General features: G+C 43.3%; 1 protein-coding gene across 2 annotated transcripts in view; it reads left to right on the top strand.

The window, feature by feature from the left end:
* The window catches only part of LOC115176286 (sodium-dependent neutral amino acid transporter B(0)AT1), a 27,609-nt gene extending 3,960 nt beyond the window's left edge, over nt 1-23,649 (top strand). Inside the window, exons 3-13 of one of the 2 annotated variants that reach the window (XM_029736215.1) lie at nt 17,072-17,212; nt 17,540-17,677; nt 17,955-18,136; nt 19,360-19,470; nt 19,588-19,700; nt 19,923-20,051; nt 20,579-20,735; nt 20,970-21,174; nt 21,396-21,555; nt 22,065-22,227; nt 22,710-23,648. In XM_029736215.1, the coding sequence (XP_029592075.1) occupies nt 17,072-17,212; nt 17,540-17,677; nt 17,955-18,136; nt 19,360-19,470; nt 19,588-19,700; nt 19,923-20,051; nt 20,579-20,735; nt 20,970-21,174; nt 21,396-21,555; nt 22,065-22,227; nt 22,710-22,916 (1,706 nt within the window). In that variant the 3' untranslated portion in view covers nt 22,917-23,648. Of the gene's footprint in view, nt 1-17,071; nt 17,213-17,539; nt 17,678-17,954; nt 18,137-19,359; nt 19,471-19,587; nt 19,701-19,922; nt 20,052-20,578; nt 20,736-20,969; nt 21,175-21,395; nt 21,556-22,064; nt 22,228-22,709 lie in introns of both variants that reach the window. The other variant, XM_029736214.1, reaches the window with a different exon arrangement.
* Nucleotides 23,650-23,869: the final 220 nt, after the last annotated feature.

The raw sequence follows: 23,869 nt of genomic DNA on the forward strand, positions 1-23,869 counted from the left end.
ATGACTCCTACATAGACCAACTGTAATGACTCCTACATAGGCCTACTATAGGCCCTACTGTAATGACTCCTACCTAGGCCTTACTGTAATGACTCCTACATAGGCCTACTGTAATGACTCCTACATAGGCCTTACTGTAATGACTCCTACATAGGCCTACTGTAATGACTCCTACATAGGCCCTACTGTAATGACTCCTACATAGGCCTACTGTAATGACTCCTACATAGGCCCTACTGTAATGACACCTACATAGGCCTACTGTAATGACTCCTACATAGGCCCTACTGTAATGACTCCTACATAGACCAACTGTAATGACTCCTACATAGGCCTACTATAGGCCCTACTGTAATGACTCCTACATAGGCCTTACTGTAATGACTCCTACATAGGCTCTACTGTAATGACTCCTACATAGACCAACTGCAATGACTCCTACATAGACCAACTGCAATGACTCCTACATAGGCCCTACTGTAATGACTCCTACATAGGCTCTACTGTAATGACTCCTTCATAGGCCCTACTGTAATGACTCCTACATAGGCTCTACTGTAATGACTCCTACATAGGCTCTACTGTAATGACTCCAACATAAGCCTACTGTAATGACTCCTACATAGGTCTACTGTAATGACTCCTACATAGGCCTACTGTAATGACTCCTACATAGGCCCTAGTGTTATGACTCCTACATAGACCCTACTGTAATGACTCCTACATAGGCCTACTGTAATGACTCCTTCATAAGCCTACTGTAATGACTCCTACATAGGCCTACTGTAATGACTCCTACATAGGCCTATTGTAATGACTCCTACATAGGCCTATTGTAATGACTCCTACATAGGCCTATTGTAATGACTCCTACATAGGCCAATTGTAATGATTCCTACATAGGCCCTACTGTAATGACTCCTACATAGGCCCTACTGTAATGACTCCTACATAGGCCCTACTGTAATGACTCCTACATAGGCTCTACTGTAATGACTCCTACATAGGCCCTACTGTAATGACTCCTACATAGGCCCTACTGTAATGACTCCTACATAGGCCCTACTGTAATGACTCCTACATAGGCCCTAGTGTTGTGACTCCTACTGTAGGAATGGTTCAGGTAACTGTAACAGAGCAATTAATTTCAAGAGCTTGAAATTTGTGAATAACTACATTTCTGGAGCGTTATCAAATTGGAACGGTAGAAATCACATAGAGCTTTAAAACAATATCTTATTACAAGAGACAAATGTGAATGTACACTACCACTAGTTGATCTATTTTAATCACTAGTTATTCAGTCATAGGAATTCAGGGAATTCAGTTAAAGGATAAAAGGCCCAGATGTGATGTAGATTATTACCAATGATTCTAGCTAAGAACACTAGTTCTAAATATGTGAAATTAAATTACAAATAGTTTTTTTGTTTTATGTATACACTGCTCAAAAAAATAAAGGGAACACTTAAACAACACAATGTAACTCCAAGTCAATCACACTTCTGTGAAATCAAATTGTCCACTTAGGAAGCAACACTGATTGACAATACATTTCACATGCTGTTGTGCAAATGGAATAGACAACAGGTGGAAATTATAGGCAATTAGAAAGACACCCCCAATAAAGGAGTGGTTCTGCAGGTATGGACCACAGACCAATTCTCAGTTCCTATGCTTCCTGGCTGATGTTTTGGTCACTTTTGAATGCTGGCGGTGCTTTCACTCTAGTGGCAGCATGAGACGGAGTCTACAACCCACACAAGTGGCTCAGGTAGTGCAGCTCATCCAGGATGGCACATCAATGCGAGCTGTGGCAAGAAGGTTTGCTGTGTCTGTCAGCGTAGTGTCCAGAGCATGGAGGCGCTACCAGGAGACAGGCCAGTACATCAGGAGATGAGGCCGTAGGAGGGCAACAACCCAGCAGCAGGACTGCTACCTCCGCCTTTGTGCAAGGAGGAGCAGGAGAAGCACTGCCAGAGCCCTGCAAAATGACCTCCAGCAGGCCACAAATGTGCATGTGTCTGCTCAAACGGTCAGAAACAGACTCCATGAGGGCGGTATGAGGGCCCGACGTCCACAGGTGGGGGTTGTGCTTACAGCCCAACACCGTGCAGGACGTTTGGCATTTGCCAGAGAACACCAAGATTGGCAAATTCGCCACTGGCGCTCTGTGCTCTTCACAGATTAAAGCAGGTTCACACTGAGCATGTGACAGACGTGACAGAGTCTGGAGACGCCGTGGAGAACGTTCTGCTGCCTGCAACATCCTCCAGCATGACCGGTTTGGCGGTGGGTCAGTCATGGTGTGGGGTGGCATTTCTTTGGGGGGCCGTACAGCCCTCCATGTGCTCGCCAGAGGTAGCCTGATTGCCTTTAGGTACCGAGATGAGATCCTCAGACCCTGGTGCGGTTGGCCCTGGGTTCCTCCTAGTGCAAGACAATGCTAGACCTCATGTGGCTGGAGTGTGTCAGCAGTTCCTGCAAGAGGAAGGCATTGATGCTATGGACTGGCCCGTCCATTCCCCAGACCTGAATCCAATTGAGCACATCTGGGACATCATGTCTCGCTCCATCCACCAACGCCACGTCGTTGCACCACAGACTGTCCACGAGTTGGCGGATGCTTTAGTCCAGGTCTGGGAGGAGATCCCTCAGGAGACCATCCGTCACCTCATCAGGAGCATGCCCAGGCATTGTAGGGAGGTCATACAGGCACGTGGAGGCCACACACACTACTGAGCCTCATTTTGACTTGTTTTAAGGACATTACATCAAAGTTGGATCAGCCTGTAGTGTGGTTTTCCACTTTAATTTTGAGTGTGACTCCAAATCCAGACCTCCATGGGTTGATAAATTGGATTTCCATTGATTATTTTTGTGTGATTTTGTTGTCAGCACATTCAACTATGTAAAGAAAAAAGTATTTAATAAGATTATTTCTTTCATTCAGATCTAGGATGTGTTGTTTAAGTGTTCCCTTTATTTTTTTGAGCAGTATATATATATATTTTTTTTTATTATTTTTTTTTTTCAAAATACAAATATATCTCACAGCTGGCTATGCAAAACATTTAAGTCCTCGTTGATCTCGTTTGGCAAGTTTATCCCTCAAAATACATCTGACAGGATAGTCTTACAGTGAAATACATTTTCTCTCTTACAGTGAAGTACATTATCTCTCTTACAGTGAAGTACATTATCTCTCTTACAGTGAAGTACATTATCTCTCTGGGAGAGGAGGCAGGGAAAAGTACCCAGTTAAACCCCATAAAAACAGAAAACGTTATGATGAGTTTACCACCACCATTTAGGGTGATTTGGGTGAACTATGATCTAACACTCTTATACTGTATGTGAATACTGAACAGATGCTGTTACTAAATACACAGTATTTTATAGCATCAACAGTTCATGTGGAAATGATTCAGTTGTGCAAAAAACCCACAGTTTCCATCAGCTGTCTGGGTGGCTCGTCTCACACCATCCCGCAGGTGAAGAAGTGCCACGTCCTGACCAGTATAAGGGGTTATTTGTTATTGTAGTATGGTCAGGACGTGGCAGGGGTGTGTTTGTTTTGTGTTGTCAGGGTTTTTGGGTTGTGTTCTATGTTTTGTATTTCTATGTTCTATTTTCTAGTTTTTCTATTTCTACGTCTAGTTTATTGTTTTGACCTTCAATTGGAGGCAGCTGTTCCTCGTTGCCTCTAATTGAAGGTCCTATTTAGTAGGGGTGTTTTTCTGTGGGTTTTGTGGGTAGTTGTTTCCTTTTTAGCTGTGTGCCTGACAGGACTGTTTTCGTCGTTCTTTTTTTCCTTGTGTTATTGTTTTGTTTCTTTAATAAAAGAAAATATGAGCATACACATTCCCGCTGCGTTTTGGTCCAATCACTACGACGCCCGTGACAGAACTACCCACCACCAACGGACCAAGCAGCGGAGGAAGGAGCAGCAGCAGAGCTTTAAGGAGTTTTGGACTTGGGAGCAGATACTAGCGGGAGAAGGACCATGGAGGAAGGCTGGAGAGGACAGAGAACGCTATGCTGGGACACGGCTAGCAAGGAAGCCGGAGAGGCACCCCCAATAAAAAAAAATTGGGGGGGGGCACACGGGTAGTTTGGCTGGGCCAAGGGTGAGCCCTAAGCCAATTCCCTGTGCTTATTATGGGGAGCGCGAGGAGAGGAGAGCGCCGGTGTATGCGGAAGTGCGCACGATCTCGCCCTTGCGCACGCTCAGTCCGGTGCGAGCGATCCCAGCCCCTCGCAAGTGTCGTGCTAGAGTGGGCATCCAGCCTGGAGCGAGGATGCCTGCGCAGCACATCTGGCCACCAGTGTGCCTCCTAGGCCCAGGCTACCCTACGCCTGCTCTACGCACGGGCCTCTGCACAGCCCAGTTCGCCCTGTGCCAGCACTCCGCTCTGTGCCAGCACTCCGCTTGTACAGGGCTACTATTACCATCCAGCCAGGACGGGTTGTGCAGGAGGTGCGCTCCGGACCTCCAGTGCCTACTCATGGCCCGGTGTATCCAGTTCCTGCTCCTTGCACTAGTCCTGAGGTGCGTGTCTCTAGTCTGGCGCCAGCACCATGCACCAGGCCTCCAGTGCGTCAGCCCAGTCTAGTACGTCCTGTTCCCGCATCTCGCACTAGCCTTGGGGTGCGTGTCTCCAGTCTGGTACCTCCAGTACCAGCCCTACGCACCAGGCCTCCAGTGCGTCAGCCCAGTCCAGCTCATCCTGCTCCTCGCACTAGCCCTGTGGTGCGTGTCCCTAGTCTGGCGCCTCCTAAGCCAGCCCCACACTCAGGCCTTCAGTGCGCAATCCCCGTCCAGAGCTTCCGGCAACAGTGCCCCATCCAGAGCTTACGTCGACAGTTCCCCGTCTAGAGACGGCCCACAGTTCGGAGCCTGCAGAGACGGCCCACAGTCCGGAGCCATAAGAGACGGCCCACAGTCCGGAACCGGCAGAGACGGCCCACAGTCCGGAACCGGCAGAGACGGCCCACAGTCCGGAACCGACAGAGACGGCCCACAGTCCGGAACCGACAGAGACGGCCCACAGTCCGGAACCGGCAGAGACGGCCCACAGTCCGGAACCGTTAGAGACGGCCCACAGTCCAGAACCGGCAGAGACGGCCCACAGTCCGGAGCCATAAGAGACGGCCCACAGTCCGGAACCGGCAGAGACGGCCCACAGTCCGGAACCGGCAGAGGAACCGTCAGAGACGGCCCACAGTCCGGAACCGGCAGAGACGGCCCACAGTCCGGAACCGACAGAGACGGCCCACAGTCCGGAACCGGCAGAGACGGCCCACAGTCCGGAACCGGCAGAGACGGCCCACAGTCCGGAACCGTCAGAGACGGCCCACAGTCCGGAACCGACAGAGACGGCCCACAGTCCGGAACCGACAGAGACGGCCCACAGTCCGGAACCTACAGAGACGGCCCACAGTCCGCAACCGGTGCAGCCAGAGTCTCCCTCCAGTCCGGCGCTCCCAGAGTCTCCAGCGACGCACATCAGCCCGAGGTCTTCAGCGATGCGATGTCCCTGCAGTTAATCAAACCTGTGTCCCTCCAACACCAGATTTACTCAAACCTGTGTCCCTCCAACACCAGAGTTAAACATCCTGTCCCTCCAACACCAGAGTTAATCAATCCTGTCCCTCCAACACCAGAGTTAAAAAACCCTGTCCTCCAACACCAGAGTTAATAAACCCTGTCCCTCCAACACCAGAGTTAATCAACCCTGTCCCTCCAACACCAGAGTTAATCAACCCTGTGTCCCTCCAACACCAGAGTTAATCAACCCTGTCCCTCCAACACCAGAGTTAATCAACCCTGTCCCTCCAACACCAGAGTTAATCAACCCTGTCCCTCCAACACCAGAGTTAATCAACCCTGTCCCTCCAACACCAGAGTTAATCAACCCTGTCCCTCCAACACCAGAGTTAATCAACCCTGTCCCTCCAACACCGGAGTTAATCAACCCTGTCCCTCCAACACCAGAGTTAATCAACCCTGTCCCTCCAACACCCGAGTTAATCAACCCTGTCCCTCCAACACCAGAGTTAATCAACCCTGTCCCTCCAACACCAGAGTTAATCAACCCTGTCCCTCCAACACCGGAGTTAATCATCTCTGTGTCCCTCCAACACCAGAGTTAATCAACCCTGTCCCTCCAACACCGGAGTTAATCAACCCTGTCCCTCCAACACCAGAGTTAATTAACCCTGTCCCTCCAACACCAGAGTTAATCAACCCTGTCCCTCCAACACCAGAGTTAATCAACCCTGTCCCTCCAACACCAGAGTTAATCAACCCTGTCCGTCCAACACCAGAGTTAATCAACCCTGTGTCCCTCCAACACCAGAGTTAATCAACCCTGTCCCTCCAACACCAGAGTTAATCAACCCTGTGTCCCTCCAACACCAGAGTTAATCAACCCTGTGTCCCTCCAACACCAGAGTTAATCAACCCTGTCCCTCCAACACCAGAGTTAATCAACCCTGTCCCTCCAACACCAGAGTTAATCAACCCTGTCCCTCCAACACCAGAGTTAATCAACCCTGTCCCTCCAACACCAGAGTTAATCAACCCTGTCCCTCCAACACCAGAGTTAATCAACCCTGTGTCCCTCCAACACCAGAGTTAATCAACCCTGTCCCTCCAACACCAGAGTTAATCAACCCTGTCCCTCCAACACCAGAGTTAATCAACCCTGTGTCCCTCCAACACCAGAGTTAATCAACCCTGTCCCTCCAACACCAGAGTTAATCAACCCTGTGTCCCTCCAACACCAGAGTTAATCAACCCTGTCCCTCCAACACCAGAGTTAATCAACCCTGTCCCTCCAACACCAGAGTTAGTCAATCTTAGTCAACACTAGTGTTTCCTAATCAGTGGGTGAGGACCCACCTTTAGGTCAAGGCTAGAGCATTGTGATACGTATGCACTTTGGATTAACCTTTATCCCTGAAATCTTCAGGTTCGGTTGTGAGATCATTTCAATTATAATCCTTTTCAAATGTAACAACTTAAAAAGATTAAAAATCATCACATAATTGGCATGTAGATTACTCTTACAGAATTTCCACGTGGGCGAGGATATTGGAATTTTTTTACGTGGACGATAAAATTGGAGAAAATATAAGGCAAGAACTGGAAACAATATAACACTGAAAAATCCTGGAAACTAGGCATTGTATTCATAGCTGACTTTGAAAAGGCTTTTGATAAAGTACGACTGGAATTTATATATAAATGCCTGGAATATTTCAATTTTGGAGAATCTCTTATAAAATGTTTTAAAGTTTTGTATAGTTACCCTGGGTGTAAAATAGTAAATAATGTCTACTTCTCTGAAAGTATTAAACTGTCAAGAAGAGTAAAACACTATTGGCATATGTATTTATTATGGCCATTGAATAATTAGCTGTTAAAATCAGATCCAACATTAACATCAAGGGGTTAGAAATTCAGGGCTTTTAAAACAAAGGTGTCATTGTATGCTGATGATTCATATTTTCTTTTAAATCCACAATTAGAATCCCTCCACAGCCTCATAGAGAATCTAGATACTTTTAGAATTAGAATCCCTCCACAGCCTCATAGAGGATCTAGATACTTTTAGAATTAGAATCCCTCCACAGCCTCATAGAGGATCTAGATACTTTTAGAATTAGAATCCCTCCACAGCCTCATAGAGAATCTAGATACTTTTAGAATTAGAATCCCTCCACAGCCTCATAGAGGATCTAGATACTTTTAGAATTAGAATCCCTCCACAGCCTCATAGAGGATCTAGATACTTTTAGAATTAGAATCCCTCCACAGCCTCATAGAGGGTCTAGATACTTTTAGAATTAGAATCCCTCCACAGCCTCATAGAGGATCTAGATACTTTTAGAATTAGAATCCTGTCATGCCCTGACCTTAGAGATCCTTTTATGTCTCTATTTGGGTTGGTCAGGGCGTGAGTTGGGGTGGGCATTCTATGTCCTTTTTCTATGTTTGGTATTTCTTTGTTTCGGCCGGGTATGGCTCTCAATCAGGGACAGCTGTATATCGTTGTTGCTGATTGGGAGCCATACTTAGGCAGCCTGTTTTCCTTCGGGTTTTGTGGGTGGTTATTTCTGTTTAGTCATTTGTTACCTGACAGCACTGTTTGGCTGTTGTCTTTTGTTTAGTTGTAAAGTGTTCTCATTTTCCATTAAATTTCATGATGAGCACTAACCACGCTGCGCCTTGGTCTACTCCATTTAGCAGTCGTTACAAGTCCCTCCACAGCCTCATAGAGGATCTAGATACTTTTTCTAACCTCTCTGTGTTAAAACTGAATTATGATAAGTGTACCATATTATTGGATTGCTAAAAAGTACATTACTGTGTAGTTTTTCAATAAAATGGTCTGATTGTGATGTGGACATACTCTCTATACATATCCAAAAATAAATGACTTATCTTACTACAATACATTTTTATAGGAAGCTAGCTAAAATAGATAAGATTTAGCAAAAAAAAAATACCTGTCTATTTGTGGGAAAATCACTCTCATTAACTCTATAGTCATATCCCAGTTTACCCCGATTAACTCTATAGTCATATCCCAGTTTACCCTGATTAACTCTTGAGTCATATCCCAGTTTACCCGGATTAACTCTTTAGTCATATCCCAGTTTACCCTGATTAACTCTTTAGTCATATCCCAGTTTACCCTGATTAACTCTTTAGTCATATCCCAGTTTACCCTGATTAACTCTTTAGTCATATCCCAGTTTACCCCGATTAACTCTTTAGTCATATCCCAGTTTACCCCGATTAACTCATTAGTCATATCCCAGTTTACCCCGATTAACTCATTAGTCATATCGCAGTTTACCCCGATTAACTCATTAGTCATATCCCAGTTTACCCTGATTAACCTCTACGGGCCACGGTGGCAGTATTGAGAATTTTGAAAAAAATATGTGCCCATTTTTAACTGCCTCCTACACCAACTCAGAAGCTAGGATATGCATATTATTAACACATTCGGATAGAAAACACTCTGAATTTTCTAAAACAGTTTGAATGGTGTCTGTAAGTATAACAAAACTCATATTGCAGGCAAAAACCTGAGAAAAATAGATTAAAAAAAGGAGAATTTTGTGGCTGTACTATTTAGTGTCATTGTTTATTAGATACCATAGTGAGAAAGGATTCAGTTCGCAACTCCTACGGCTTCCACTAGATGTCAGCGATCTTTATAAAGTTGTTTGAAGCTTCCATGATTAACAGGGAGCAAATTAGAATGCATTGAAGTTGACGTCCGTGGGATGTCGTCACTTCCATTATGGCCTGCACCTGCGCAATCATGAGACACGAGACATTTTTAAAAAACGTTTTTCTAGACACAGGTGAAGTCGGGTTGAAACATTACTGATGTTTCACGTTAAAAATGGCTCTAAAGATTGATGCTAAACAACGTTTGACATGTTTGAACAAACGTAAATAGATTATTTTTGTAACTTTTTTAACTTTTTGCCGTGACTTCACACACCCCCCCGCGCTACTTTTTAGTAGCCACCGAAGCGCTAACAACATGGAACAACTTGGAGTTATTTGGACATCAATTATGAACTTTGTCAAAAGAAACCACATTTGTTGTGGACCTGGAATTCCTGGAACTGCCAATGGATGAAGATAATCAAAGGTAATGGATTATTGACAATAGTATTATTGATATTACATGGTTACAAGATGATGCTAAGCTAATTAGGCTAGCTTATTGTTCTTAGCACAACACCCGGTTTATTGCAACTTGTGATTTCCCAGTAAAGTTATTTTGAAATCTGGCAAGACAGTATCATTTACGAAATGTTAAACTATAATTATTTGAATGACAATATTATAATTTACCAATGTTTTCGAATAGTAATTTTGAAAATTGTAACGTTGTTCACCGGAAGCATTTCAGAGAAGAAAAAAATCAGAATTTCACCGCTACTGTAAAATGCGGTTTTTGGATATAAATATGAACTTGATGGAACAAAAAATGCATGTATTGTATAACATAATGTCCTAGGAGTGTCATCTGATGGAGATTGTCAAAGGTTGGTGCATAATTTTAGCTGGTTTCTGCTTTTGGTGACGCCTGACCTTGAATTGAAAATGGATGTTTGTACTTTTGTGGCTATGTACTGTCCTAACATAATCTAACTTTATGCTTTTGCCGTAAAGCCTCTTTGAAAATCGAACAATGTGGTTAGATTAAGGAGATGTTTATCTTTTAAATGGTGTAAAATAGTTGATTGTTTGAGAAATTGAAATTATTAGATTTTTGATGTTTTGAATTTCCAGCCTTGCTAGCAATCCCGTCTCAGGGTTCATTGCTAACCCGTGGCCTCAACAGGTTTAACTCATTAGTCATATCCCAGTTTACCCTGATTAACTCATTAGTCATATCCCAGTTTACCCTGATTAACTCATTAGTCATATCCCAGTTTACCCTGATTAACTCATTAGTCATATCCCAGTTTACCCTGATTAACTCATTAGTCATATCCCAGTTTACCCCGATTAACTCATTAGTCATATCCCAGTTTACCCCGATTAACTCATTAGTCATATCCCAGTTTACCCTGATTAACTCATTAGTCATATCCCAGTTTACCCTGATTAACTCATTAGTCATATCCCAGTTTACCCCGATTAACTCATTGGTCATATCCCAGTTTACCCCGATTAACTCATTAGTCATATCCCAGTTTACCCTGATTAACTCATTAGTCATATCCCAGTTTACCCCGATTAACTCATTAGTCATATCCCAGTTTACCCCGATTAACTCATTAGTCATATCCCAGTTTACCCTGATTAACTCATTAGTCATATCCCAGTTTACCCCGATTAACTCTTTAGTCATATCCCAGTTTACCCCGATTAACTCATTAGTCATATCCCAGTTTACCCCGATTAACTCATTAGTCATATCCCAGTTTACCCCGATTAACTCATTAGCCATATCCCAGTTTACCCTGATTAACTCATTAGTCATATCCCAGTTTACCCTGATTAACTCTTTAGTCATATCCCAGTTTACCCTGATTAACTCATTAGTCATATCCCAGTTTACCCTGATTAACTCATTAGTCATATCCCAGTCAAATACAAGTCAAGTTCAAATGGCTGAGTCATGTTCAAGTGTTTACGTAACGTTGGCTGTTCATCTTCAGCTATGTCGTGTCTTCTCTAACCTTGAGAGTTGTATTAGTTACATTTCACTATCTATTCCGAGGGGGAGGCAACATAAAGTATTTGTCTTCTGTTTCCGTTTACAATGCCAACAATGATGATGCTCTTTTCTACACAGAATTTTATTCCAAATTATCGCCTGATGGTCTTCTGAACTTCCCATTACCTTTCTGATGTATTTCAGTCACTTCAAACCATACTGTCTTCAGACTGAAATACTGTCAAAAGTACTGTCAGACTGATTTGTAATAAACTATCTTTGCCCAAATATAATAAAGTATCAAAATGTTTAAAATGGGGTTGCGGGCCAGAAAAAGTTTGGGAACACCTGGATTTAAACACTCCAGGTCAAAACCAGAAAGATGTGGAAATTATAATGGGACTACAGTATACTTTTAGATACAGTAGATGTGAAAATTATATTGGATCTATACGTTTTCAAATATCTGCCATTTTTGTGTCTCGCAAATTGTTTTTGTTGTACAATTCGCTACCCAAAGAAAAAATGTGTGGCCCTCCGCGGAATTTTGAAATCCCGATTTGGCCCTCAAGCCAAAATGATTGAACACCCTGGTCTATGCAGTACCAGCTTGAACTTTAAGGAGGCGATGCTTGGCATTGTGTATCCATGCACCGATCCTGTAGTGGTTTTAATCATGTTGCACAAAACATTTAACGTAGTTTTAAATTAATCCTAGTTAAATTGAATTATTCTGATAAGCTAAGTTTACTTTTGACTTTTTAACCTAGATCAAATGTAGTGCTGTTGCTCCATTGTTTTAGAAACAAATTTAAACTCTGATCAGGGATTAATTTTAACAACTGTTACTGGTTTAACCCTACTGTCGTTTCATGTTAATTCATTCTGTGTTCCCAGTCCAAAATGACCGCCCCATTATAGCTGATTATAAATCCATAATAATACATATCTTATCACCTAATGTTGTGTTACAGCTTTTTATCAACTTAAGTTCTTGTGAACGTTACAAGTTTTGAACTTGTATTTGCTATTTATGGTCTGTAGGCCTCATTGACCTGAGCTCATACAACTCGTCATTGAGTTAAAAAAGCATAATGTAGGAATTATTTTGACTATAACAAATACTCAGATGAAACATATTGTGCTATTTATCACAGACGACTTTGTGTCAAAGTTTAACAAGGACTCTCTCCTCACCAGTGTCATGATCAAAGATATGATCAAGAGCCTCACATACAGTATATCGTTTGGTCATTGTGCTGCCACAGAATGTATTGTGAGCAAGGCCTCAAAAAAGTTTTATATCATTGAAGCAATGATGAGATTGTTTGTGAGAACAGGTGTGGTTCCCGTGGGGGTTGTCATGGAAGCCAGGAAGGGGAGTGAGGTGTGTGTGTGTGTGTGTGTGTGTGTGTGTGTGTGTGTGTGTGTGTGTGTGTGTGTGTGTGTGTGTGTGTGTGTGTGTGTGTGTGTGTGTGTGTGTGTGCTCAAACACACATGCATGTGGGGATCTTGGAGAGGAAGTGTGTCCATCTGATGAATGGGCATGTGCCTGAACTCAATTTGATACACTAATTGTAGTCTCACCCATTCATTTCTAATGACCGGTCATTTTTGACCGGGAACACCACAGGTGTACAAAAGTTAAATAAAACACACAAAATATAATGAAAATCATCAAAATGTATTTTGTGTGTTCAGATGCCCTGTGTGGACAATCAGATTAAATGAACTACATTTTTCAGAGAGAAAACATGTAAATCAGTCCAATTCGACCAGAACGCAATTCGACCAGGTTGTTGATAACAAGTCAGTGTATCTGCTGTACTTACAGGGCTTCACACACCTTGACATGTTCCACATTTTGTTGTGTTACAGCCTGAATTTAAAATAGATTGAATTTAGATTTTATGTCACTGGCCAACACACAATACTCCACAATGTCAAAGTGCAATGATGTTCTTGAACTTTTACAAATTCAATACCTTTGTTGTGGCAAGCCTAGTTCAGGAGTAAAAATGTGCTTTAAAAAGTCACAGAATAAGTTGCATGAACTCACTCTGTGTGCAATAACAGTGTTTAATATGATTTCTGAATGACTTCCTCATTACTATACCCAACACATACAACGATCTGTAAGGTCCGTCTGTCGAGCAGTGAATTTCAAACACAGATTCAACCACAAAGACCAGGAAGGTTTTCCAATGACTCGCAAAGAAGAGCACCTATTGGTAGATTAAAAAAGAAGACATTGAACATCTCTTTGAGCATGGTGTATCAATACACCCAGTCACTACAAAGATACATGCGTCCTTCCTAACTCAGTTGCCGGGGAGGAAGGAAACTGCTCAGGGATTTCCCCATGAGGCCAATGGTGACTTAAAAACAGTTACAGTTTAATGGCTGGGATAGGAGAAAAGTGAGGATGGATCAACAACATTGTAGTTACTACACAATACTAACCTAATTGACAGAGGGAAAAGAAGGAAAAATATTCAAAAACATGCATCCTGTTTGCAACAAGGCACTAAAGTAAAACTGCAAAAACTGTGGCAAAGCATTTCACTTTTTGTCCTGAATACAAAGTGTTATGTTTGGGGCAAATGCAATACAACAAATTAATGAGTACCACACTCCATAATTTCAAGCATAGTGGGGGCTGCATCAGGCTATGGGTATGCTTATAATCGTTAAGGACTGGGGAGTTTTTCAGGATAAGAGATAAATGGAATGGATCTAAGCACAGGCAAAATCCTAGATGAAAACCTGGTTCAGTCTGCTTTCCACCAGACACTGGGAGAATAATTTACGTTTCAGCAGGACAATAACCTAAAGCACAAGGGCACATCTACACTGGAGTTGCTTACCAAGAAGACAATGAATGTTCCTGAGCAGCCGAGTTACAGCTTTGACTTAAGTATGATTGAAAAGATATGACAAGATTTGAAAATGGTTGTCTAGCAATGACAGAGCTTGGAGAATAATGGGCAAATATTGTACATTCCAGGTGTGCAAATCTCTTAGAGACTTAACCAGAAAGACTCACCTGTAGTCGCTGCCAAAGGTGATTCTAGCATGTATTGACTCAATGGGTTCAATACTCAATATGTAACTGAGATATTTCTGTATTTCATTTCAATAAATTTGCAAGAATTCTAAAAACATGTTTGCACTTCATCATTACGCGGTATTGTGTGTAGATGGGTAAGAAAACAAATAGCTTTTTATCCATTTTGAATTCAGGCTGTAACACAACAAAATGTGGAATAAGTCAAGGGTTATGAATACTTTCTGAATGCACTGTAAATGTGCACAATTGTTTTGCATGGAATAGTCGGAAATGTGTGTTTCTGACTATGGTCTTTAAGAGGTGATGTTATTACAACCAAATAGTTAAAATGTATTTAACAATCCCTTGAAACAGGTACGCAGTTGTCAATGGTTTTAGCGAAGCTGCGGGTCTCCTTGCACCACAGCAGACAAATCGAACGCTCTGCACCTTATTGTAACGTTTTATTGATAACAACCTATTGGACCACTCCGTGATGTCATAATGAAGGAAACTCCTCAGAGTCCCGACAGACAATTAGACCACTCCGTGATGTCATAATGAAGGAAACTCCTCAGAGTCCCGACAGACAATTAGACCACTCCGTGATGTCATAATGAAGGAAACTCCTCAGAGTCCCGACAGACAATTAGACCACTCCGTGATGTCATAATGAAGGAAACTCCTCAGAGTCCCGACAGACAATTAGACCACTCCGTGATGTCATAATGAAGGAAACTCCTCAGAGTCCCGACAGACAATTAGACCACTCCGTGATGTCATAATGAAGGAAACTCCTCAGAGTCCCGACAGACAATTAGACCACTCCGTGATGTCATAATGAAGGAAACTCCTCAGAGTCCTGACAGACAATTAGACCACTCCATGATGTCATAATGAAGGAAACTGAGATAGTAGAGAAGGTACTCCCTCACACTGTGTACTCTAGAAAATGTAACATTTATTAGACATAGTTGTAAAAAAGGTAGGGGCGTGGGTCAGAAAACCAGTCAGTATCTGGTGTGACCACCATTTGCCTCATGCAGCGTGACACATCTCCTTCACATAGAGTTGATCAGGCTGTTGATTGTGGCCTGTGGAATGTTGTCCCACTCCTCTTCAATGGCTGTGTGAAGTTGCTAGATATTGGCGGGAACTGGAACACGCTGTCTTACATGTCAATCCAGAGCATCCTAAACATGCTCAATGGGTGACATGTCTGGTGAGTATGCAGGTCATTGAAGAACTGGGACATTTTCAGCTTCCATGAATTGTGTACAGATCCTTGCGATATGGGGCCGTGCGATATCGTGCTGAAACATGAAGTGATGGCGGCGGATGAATGGCACGACAATGGGTCTCAGGATCTCGTCACGGTATCTCTGTGCATTCAAATTGCCATCGATAAAATGTAGATGTCAGAGAGGCATGTCTGTTGTACAAAACCTACTTGTATCTTGAACGTTCCACAATGTTTTGCCATGCTTACAGCAACCCAGGCTAAGTGGAAGCCAGGGAGTTTCATATCTGGGAACACCTGTCTTTAAAATACCTTCTCCAGCCTTCCAAGAACCTCATGTATCAGCAGATTGGGAAGGACAACAACCCCCCGAGCCACTGCCTGTTCATCCCGCTATCATCCAGTAGGAGAGGTCAGTACAGGTGCATCAAAGCTGGGGCCGAGAGACTGAAAAACAGTTTCTATCTCAAGGCCATCAGACTGTTAAACAGCCATCACTAACACAGAGAGAGAGGCTGCTGCCGACATACAGACTCAAATCTCTAGCCACTTTAATTAATAATTGGATGTAATAAATGTATCACTAGCCACTTTAAACAATGCCACTTTATATAATGTTAACATACCCTACATTACTCATCTCATATGTATATACTGTACTCTATACCATCTACTGCAGCTTGCCTATGCCGTTCTATACCATCTCTCATCCACATATTTATATGTACATATTCTTATTCATTCCATTACACTTGTGTGTATAAGGCAGTTGTGAAATTGTTAGATTACTTGTAAGATATTACTGCATGGTCAGAACTAGAAGCACAAGCATTTCACTACACTCGCATTAACATCTGCTAACCATGTGTACGTGACAAATACAATTAGATTTTGATTTGATTTGATTTTGACTTAACAAAAAGACATCTTAATAAAGTGGTCCAGGAGTCCTCTGACATGGGGGGGGGGGGGGGGGGGGGGGGCTTTCCTGTTTTGTCTTCAATCGCTCCTCTATTGTTCCCGCGAGCAACGGGGAACAGACCAACTCCTGGTACTGTTTGGACTCGGACCTAGTTTACGAACTATCGCCTATCCCCGACCTGCCGTTTGCCTACTCCCTTTTGTTATAATAAATATCGGAGCTCAACCATCTGCCTCCTGTGTCTGCGTTTGGGTCTCCCCCTGTGCGCTTATATGTTGTTCAGGTTCAGATTGTTTAATAGTCACAGGTACAGTGTTGGGAGTGTGATTGCAGGGTACAGTGAAAATATTTGGTTTCGAGCTCCAACATGCAGGACTAGTGAAATAAAATAATGAGAATGGTAATTAAAAAATAGTACTGTATAAATACATGATCGTTGCCGCGGAGACAGAGTAAAGACTGTTCAGGGGTTGAATGGCCATAGGGGGAACAGCAGCATGATGACCTTGAAGTGTGTGTACTTTTACTGACTTTAATAGCCTGATACCCGAAGTTGGCTTCAGTACATACAGATTTGGAATCAGGCTTGTATGATTCCTCTCTTTTTCCATTTTAGGTTTTTTATGATACCTGTCATTCCCATCTCACATTCCCAGGAGCGTTTATGATCCCATTCCTGATCCTGCTGGTTCTGGAGGGGATTCCACTGCTGCACCTGGAGTTTGCTATCGGACAGCGTCTAAGGAGCGGCAGTGTGGGAGTGTGGACGGCCATTAACCCATATCTGACTGGTGTTGGTGAGTCCAACAGAAACAATAGAAAAACCCTGTGTACTGTTGTTAGAGAAGTATGTAGTTAAACGTCCAACGTCAAAAAGAAAGTTCTGCAGTCTTCGAAGTGAGGTTATCATATTTGTAGACTATGTATCTATTTTGTCCTTCTTATGGCCTTCATCCAAAATGGCATCCTATTCCCTACAAAGTGAACTATTTTGACCAGAGTCTCAGGAGGACGGGCACATTGTAATGGCTGGAGCCAGTCCTTCTATTGCTACTCCGATTAGCCTCCTTTTGCCTCAGGCACCACTGATACCTGGTGATATCTGGAATGATTGTGTCCTACAGGCATCGCTTCCTTATTAGTCTCCTTCCTGGTGGGTATGTACTACAACACTATAATCGCCTGGGTGATGTGGTACTTTTTCAACTCGTTCCAGAACCCTCTGCCATGGAGTCAGTGTCCTGTCAATGCAAACCTGACAGGTATGTTCATATTCTGCATGGATTTAAAGTCACTGTTAACTACAAAATCAAATTTTCTCAAATGTTTTTAAGACCTCAAAAGGGGTCTAATGATGAAATATTCAGGGTCCTTATCTTATGAGGAATCTAGCTGGATCTACAGAAGTCAATATCAGGCTAAATGCTGCTGGACTGGAATTTGGGTTTAACAGTGTTTTTGCTGCCCCATGTAGGTCTGGTCTCAGAATGCTGCTGGACTGGCCTTTGGGTTTAACAGTGTTTTTGCTGCCCCCTGTAGATCTGGTCTCAGAATGCGCCCGGAGTTCCCCAGTGGATTATTTCTGGTACAGAGACACACTCAACACGTCCGCATCCATTGGGGACTCTGGAGGACTGCAGTGGTGGATGGTGTTGTGTCTACTGTGTGCCTGGCTGCTGTTGTACGTCTGCTGCCTTCGTGGCATTGAGACCACTGGCAAGGTACGATACCCAGTCCCATTGAGACCACTGGCAAGGTACGATACCCAGTCCCATTGAGACCACTGGCAAGGTACGATACCCAGTCCCATTGAGACCACTGGAAAGGTACAATACCCAGTCCCATTGAGACCACTGGAAAGGTACAATACCCAGTCCCATTGAGACCACTGGTAAGGTACGATACCCAGTCCCATTGAGACCACTGGAAAGGTACGATACCCAGTCCCATTGAGACCACTGGAAAGGTACGATACCCAGTCCCATTGAGACCACTGGAAAGGTACAATACCCAGTCCCATTGAGACCACTGGAAAGGTACGATGCCCAGTCCCATTGAGACCACTGGTAAGGTACGATACCCAGTCCCATTGAGACCACTGGAAAGGTACGATACCCAGTCCCATTGAGACCACTGGCAAGGTACGATACCCAGTCCCATTGAGACCACTGGCAAGGTACGATACCCAGTCCTATTGAGACCACTGGCAAGGTACGATACCCAGTCCCATTGAGACCACTGGAAAGGTACAATACCCAGTCCCATTGAGACCACTGGAAAGGTACGATACCCAGTCCCATTGAGACCACTGGAAAGGTACGATACCCAGTCCCATTGAGACCACTGGCAAGGTACGATACCCAGTCCCATTGAGACCACTGGCAAGGTACGATACCAGGTCCCATTGAGACCACTGGAAAGGTACGATACCCAGTCCCATTGAGACCACTGGAAAGGTACGATACCCGTTCCCATTGAGACCACTGGTAAGGTACGATACCCAGTCCCATTGAGACCACTGGAAAGGTACAATACCCAGTCCCATTGAGACCACTGGAAAGGTACGATGCCCAGTCCCATTGAGACCACTGGTAAGGTACGATACCCAGTCCCATTGAGACCACTGGCAAGGTACGATACCCAGTCCCATTGAGACCACTGGCAAGGTACGATACCCAGTCCCCTTGAGACCACTGGCAAGGTACGATACCCAGTCCCCTTGAGACCACTGGCAAGGTACGATACCCCGTCCCATTGAGACCACTGGAAAGGTACGATACACCATCTTTTATGGTTCCATTCAGACAGGATTCTAGACTTAGTTGGACGTGTTTTACACAATATGGTATTCATTTTACATTTTAGTGCTCTTCATTGGATAGAAATGCAGTGCAAAGTTCGACTCGTCGATGACGAGGTGATTCTACCCTCTCTGTCTTCACAGGCAGTGTACATAACGTCCACTCTGCCATACGTGGTCCTCACCATCTTCCTGATCAGAGGACTGACTCTCAAAGGTTCTCTGGATGGAATAAAGTTCCTCTTCACACCTGATGTAAGTATTTTCCTCTCAAAGTGATAGTTCAACCCAAAATCGAAGTTTCTCAGATGTTTTCAGGCATGAGATCCCTTTGTTGTGTGGCGGTATACATTGATGATTGTCTTCTCATAGCTAAATGAGTTGATGAACCCGTCTACCTGGCTGGATGCAGGTGCCCAGGTGTTCTACTCTTTCTCCTTGGCCTTTGGAGGTCTCATCTCCTTCTCCAGCTACAACTCTGTACAGTAAGTGACCAAAGATTTATCGACGACTTCGTTCCAAATGGGATCCTATTCCTTACTACATACTGCACTGGTTTTGACCAGAGCCCTGTAAGACCTGGTCAAAAATAGTTCACTATGTAGTAGGGAATAGGATCCCATTTGGGACTCAAGCCTATATTTACACATAATGACAGACGAATCTATCTCGACTCTTCAATGGACTCCACTCTTCTGTTTCTCCAGCAACAACTGTGAGCAGGATGCCGTGATCATCTCCATCATCAATGGCTTCACATCAGTCTACGCTGCTACAGTCATCTACTCCATCATAGGCTTCAGGGCCACAGAGAGGTTCGACGACTGTCTCGAAGGGTACGTGTTTTCATTCAGGCTACGTTGGGGCTCTGAGCTTGTTTTTTGTATTTTTTTTAGGCCAGGATTAGGTTTAGTCTGTGTCTGGGGGGGGGGAAACGGCACTGAATGGACGGACAGAACTGTCTCAAAACAACGATCATTTCGTTATGCTGTTTTGCTTGTCTTGATATTCTGCACTGTGCATTGCTAGCGAATTCTAGCACTTAGTGGCCTTGTGGTATGGTGTATTATTGTTGTGTTGTGTATTATTGATTATTGTTGTGTTGTGTATTATTGTTGTGTATTATTGATGTGTTGTTTATTATTGTTTTGTTGTGTATTATTTTTGTGTTGTGTATTATTGATTATTGTTGTGTATTACTGTTGTGTCGTGTATTATTGTTGTGTATTATTGATGTGTTGTGTATTATTGATTATTGTTGTGTTGTGTATTATTGTTGGGCAAATGGTTAAACCTGATAAACAGTTCGTACTCGACCTACCTCCATCTCAACCTTACTGGCTCTGTGTGTTGTCCCATCCAGAAACATCTTGGCCCTGCTGAATGCTTTCAACCTTCCTGAGGGCAACATCACAGAAGGCAACTATGCAGAATCCCTACAGAATCTAAACGGCACCTTCCCAGAGATCATCCGGAGTCTGGACCTCAAAACCTGCGACTTGCAAACTTTCCTCAGTCAGGTATTGAAACGTCAAACTTTCCCTCAGTCAGGTATTGAAATTGTAAACTTTCTCAGTGATGTATGGTCGGTCACCAGACATCAAAAGCCTTTCACCCCATTTCAATTGCCGACATGTTAGTCACGGCACATTTGGTGCCAACATGGAGAATAATATGCCAAACTCTTTACTGTTTATCTATGGATCTGTTTTTAGTCATGTTTGCCCTGATGGTGAGTCATTGTCCTCCAATAGGGTGTGGAGGGAACTGGTCTGGCCTTCATCGTGTTCACAGAGGCCATCACCAAGATGCCTATCTCTCCTCTATGGTCCATCCTGTTCTTCATCATGCTCTTCTGTCTGGGACTGTCCACTATGTTTGGTAGCATAGAAGGCACGGTGGTGCCCCTTCAGGATCTCAACATCTTCCCTAAACAGTGGCCTAAGGAGGCGATCACTGGTAAATAACTTTGCTCGAATCAATTGAGACCCGGTATCATTGGACGCATGGCGCAATATACATTTCCAATGCAGGGATCTCCATCTTCTGTCCTGGTGAGCTTAGTGCTGGGCTGGAACAAACACCTGCACATGCAGTAGCTCTCCAGAACTAAATATGAAGACCACTGGTCAAATGTGCCTTGAAGAAATAACTTAGCGTTTATGTGTCTTCTGTTTCAGGTATTGTCTGTCTGGTGTCATTCATCATTGCCCTGATATTCGCTCAGAGTTCTGGTAACTACTGGCTGGCTCTGTTCGACAGCTTTGCCGGCTCCATCCCTCTCCTAGTCATAGCCTTCTGTGAGATGATAGCTGTGGTCTACATCTATGGCATAGACAGGTGAATGTTCACCCCTTCTTCCTCCCCGATCCACCCCAACGTTTTGAGGCATTAGCCACCACAGAAATCAATCCAAGTAGCTGTGCATTTTGGCAACAGCTAACTAACTAATGTATGTCCATCTTATTAATGATGCCAAAGTTGGTAGCCTCATTAACCCAGCCTGATCTTGCAAGCTCATGTCCTGTTCCACTTCTCTTGATACGTGAAGTGAAACAAAATGTGAGATTCCAAGATAAGGCTGGTTTAACGAGGCTACAAAGTTGGCATGTAATGTAGTAACCAAAGGTTAATGCTGCACCTAATTGCTTGTATTCCTGATGAGCGTCAAACAGTGATCAGTTCAAGAGAGGTCTAAAACTGATGGATATGTTTTGTCTCTCCTCGTCTCCACTAAAGCACCCCCCCCGGCCTCTCCAACGTGTGTGTATTTGTCTGTATCAGAGGGGTTGAGTACAGCAGGAGACAAATGTCCTTCTTCCATGAGTTAATTAAGTCTTCTTCTACAGGTTTAACAAGGACATAGAGTTCATGATTGGTCACAAGCCCAACCTGTTCTGGCAGGTGACCTGGAGGTTCGTCAGCCCTTTAATCGTCTTAGTAATCTTCGTCTTCTACTTCGTCACCAAAGTCAGCTCCAACGTCACCTACATCGCCTGGAATCCAAGCTCGGTAATGTTTCTCCACTACGTTTAAATCTGATTGGCGTATTGATAAAGCGTCTCAGAGTAGGATTACTGATCAATGATCAGTTTTACCTTTTGAGATCACAACGAACACGATAACATGGACAGGAAGGACCTGATCCTAGATCTGCACTCCTACTCTGAGACACTTAATGAATATTGACCCAAGTTCTAATCCCTCCCAGATGATAACCTATTGTGTGACTGAACACTAGGTGTTGCTAGACTACTACTTGGATTGAAACAGGAGTCAAGGGGAACTAACTGACTACCTGTCACATATAGTCGTTAATTCTTTCTTTCTAGATATGAATAATAATAACTGATATCATTTTGATAGCATTTATGTAGTACTTTTCCAAATGTCAAACGCTGTAAGAGGAGAAACTCCCCCTCATCCACCACCAAGGTGTAGCATGCTAGAGCGTCCTTCTCACGGACTCGTTTCTCATCTCTGTGACCCTGCAGGAGGACTTCCCTACTCTGGAGGTGTTGGAGTATCCTGCTTGGATTTACGTCATCATCTTTATCCTGGCAGGAATCCCCGGTCTGGTGGTGCCAGGCACGGCCCTATTCAAACTCATCCGGAGATGTTGCTGCGACAAAAACGTCTACGGAGCAGAAGTCGACACAGTCTCAGCCAAAGTTCAGATGTTTACTACGAAAATGTCATAGAATTACCACACAGCCAACATCATATGGGACAAAACTACACTGGAGAATAAAAAAACATCCAAAATGATTGATCCTAAAAAATGTTTGAGGTCAATTCCATTTTAATTCAGTCGATTCAGGAAGTTTAAGAATTGGAGGAGAAAAAAAAAACTGTTTATAAATGGGCACCTGAATTTACCGAATTGAAATGGGATTGACCGTAACCCTTTTAGGTTATGACGCAAAGGAACCGTTTTAAGGACATCCAGGAATATACTGTATCTGAAATTGTCTGCAATGTCTCTTGATCATTACACAAACACCACACCAGTACAATGACACTGTTAGTTGTATTTATTTATGTGATCATCTGGTATTTCTGTAAGAGTGTTGTTTTGTTTTGTTTTGGGTTTCGGGTGCAATGAAACACCGACATACCATCAGAAAATTGTAGAATTGTCTTATTTTTGCATTCTGAAATTAAATGATCTTATGAATTATGGTGCAGAATGTACAGATTCATTTATGTGAATATATTGTTATTATAATAGATTTTCAAAACATATTTAGAACAAATATTAACACATTGTTTTTTTTGGATGCTATTTTAACATATTAACCAATGATATCAGGTCACAGACACCTATGTGTGCCCTTTGACACTATATAAACTAGTCACCCTGCAGTGTTTGTCATTATACCCTGACGAAGACCGCTTGTCTGCCGAAACGTTGGATATTAGGTTATTAAATGATTGCATCTGAGCTCCTAGAGTGTGAGTCTCTCCATTCATTTTTCAAGTGAAATACATTGTTTGCCTATGTTTTGTTATGTTCTAAATGAACCTATTTAAAACTCACGGATGCTTAATAAAGCTCAAACCAAGTTTATTCCCCCAAATGTATCGATACATAAGACAAAGGACATATTGACACTAGAACTGGTACTTATGACCCTTTTCTCCTACGCTGAGC

The sequence above is a fragment of the Salmo trutta genome, chromosome 36 (genome assembly GCF_901001165.1).
Source record: "Salmo trutta chromosome 36, fSalTru1.1, whole genome shotgun sequence".
NCBI classification, from domain to species: Eukaryota; Metazoa; Chordata; class Actinopteri; order Salmoniformes; family Salmonidae; genus Salmo; species Salmo trutta.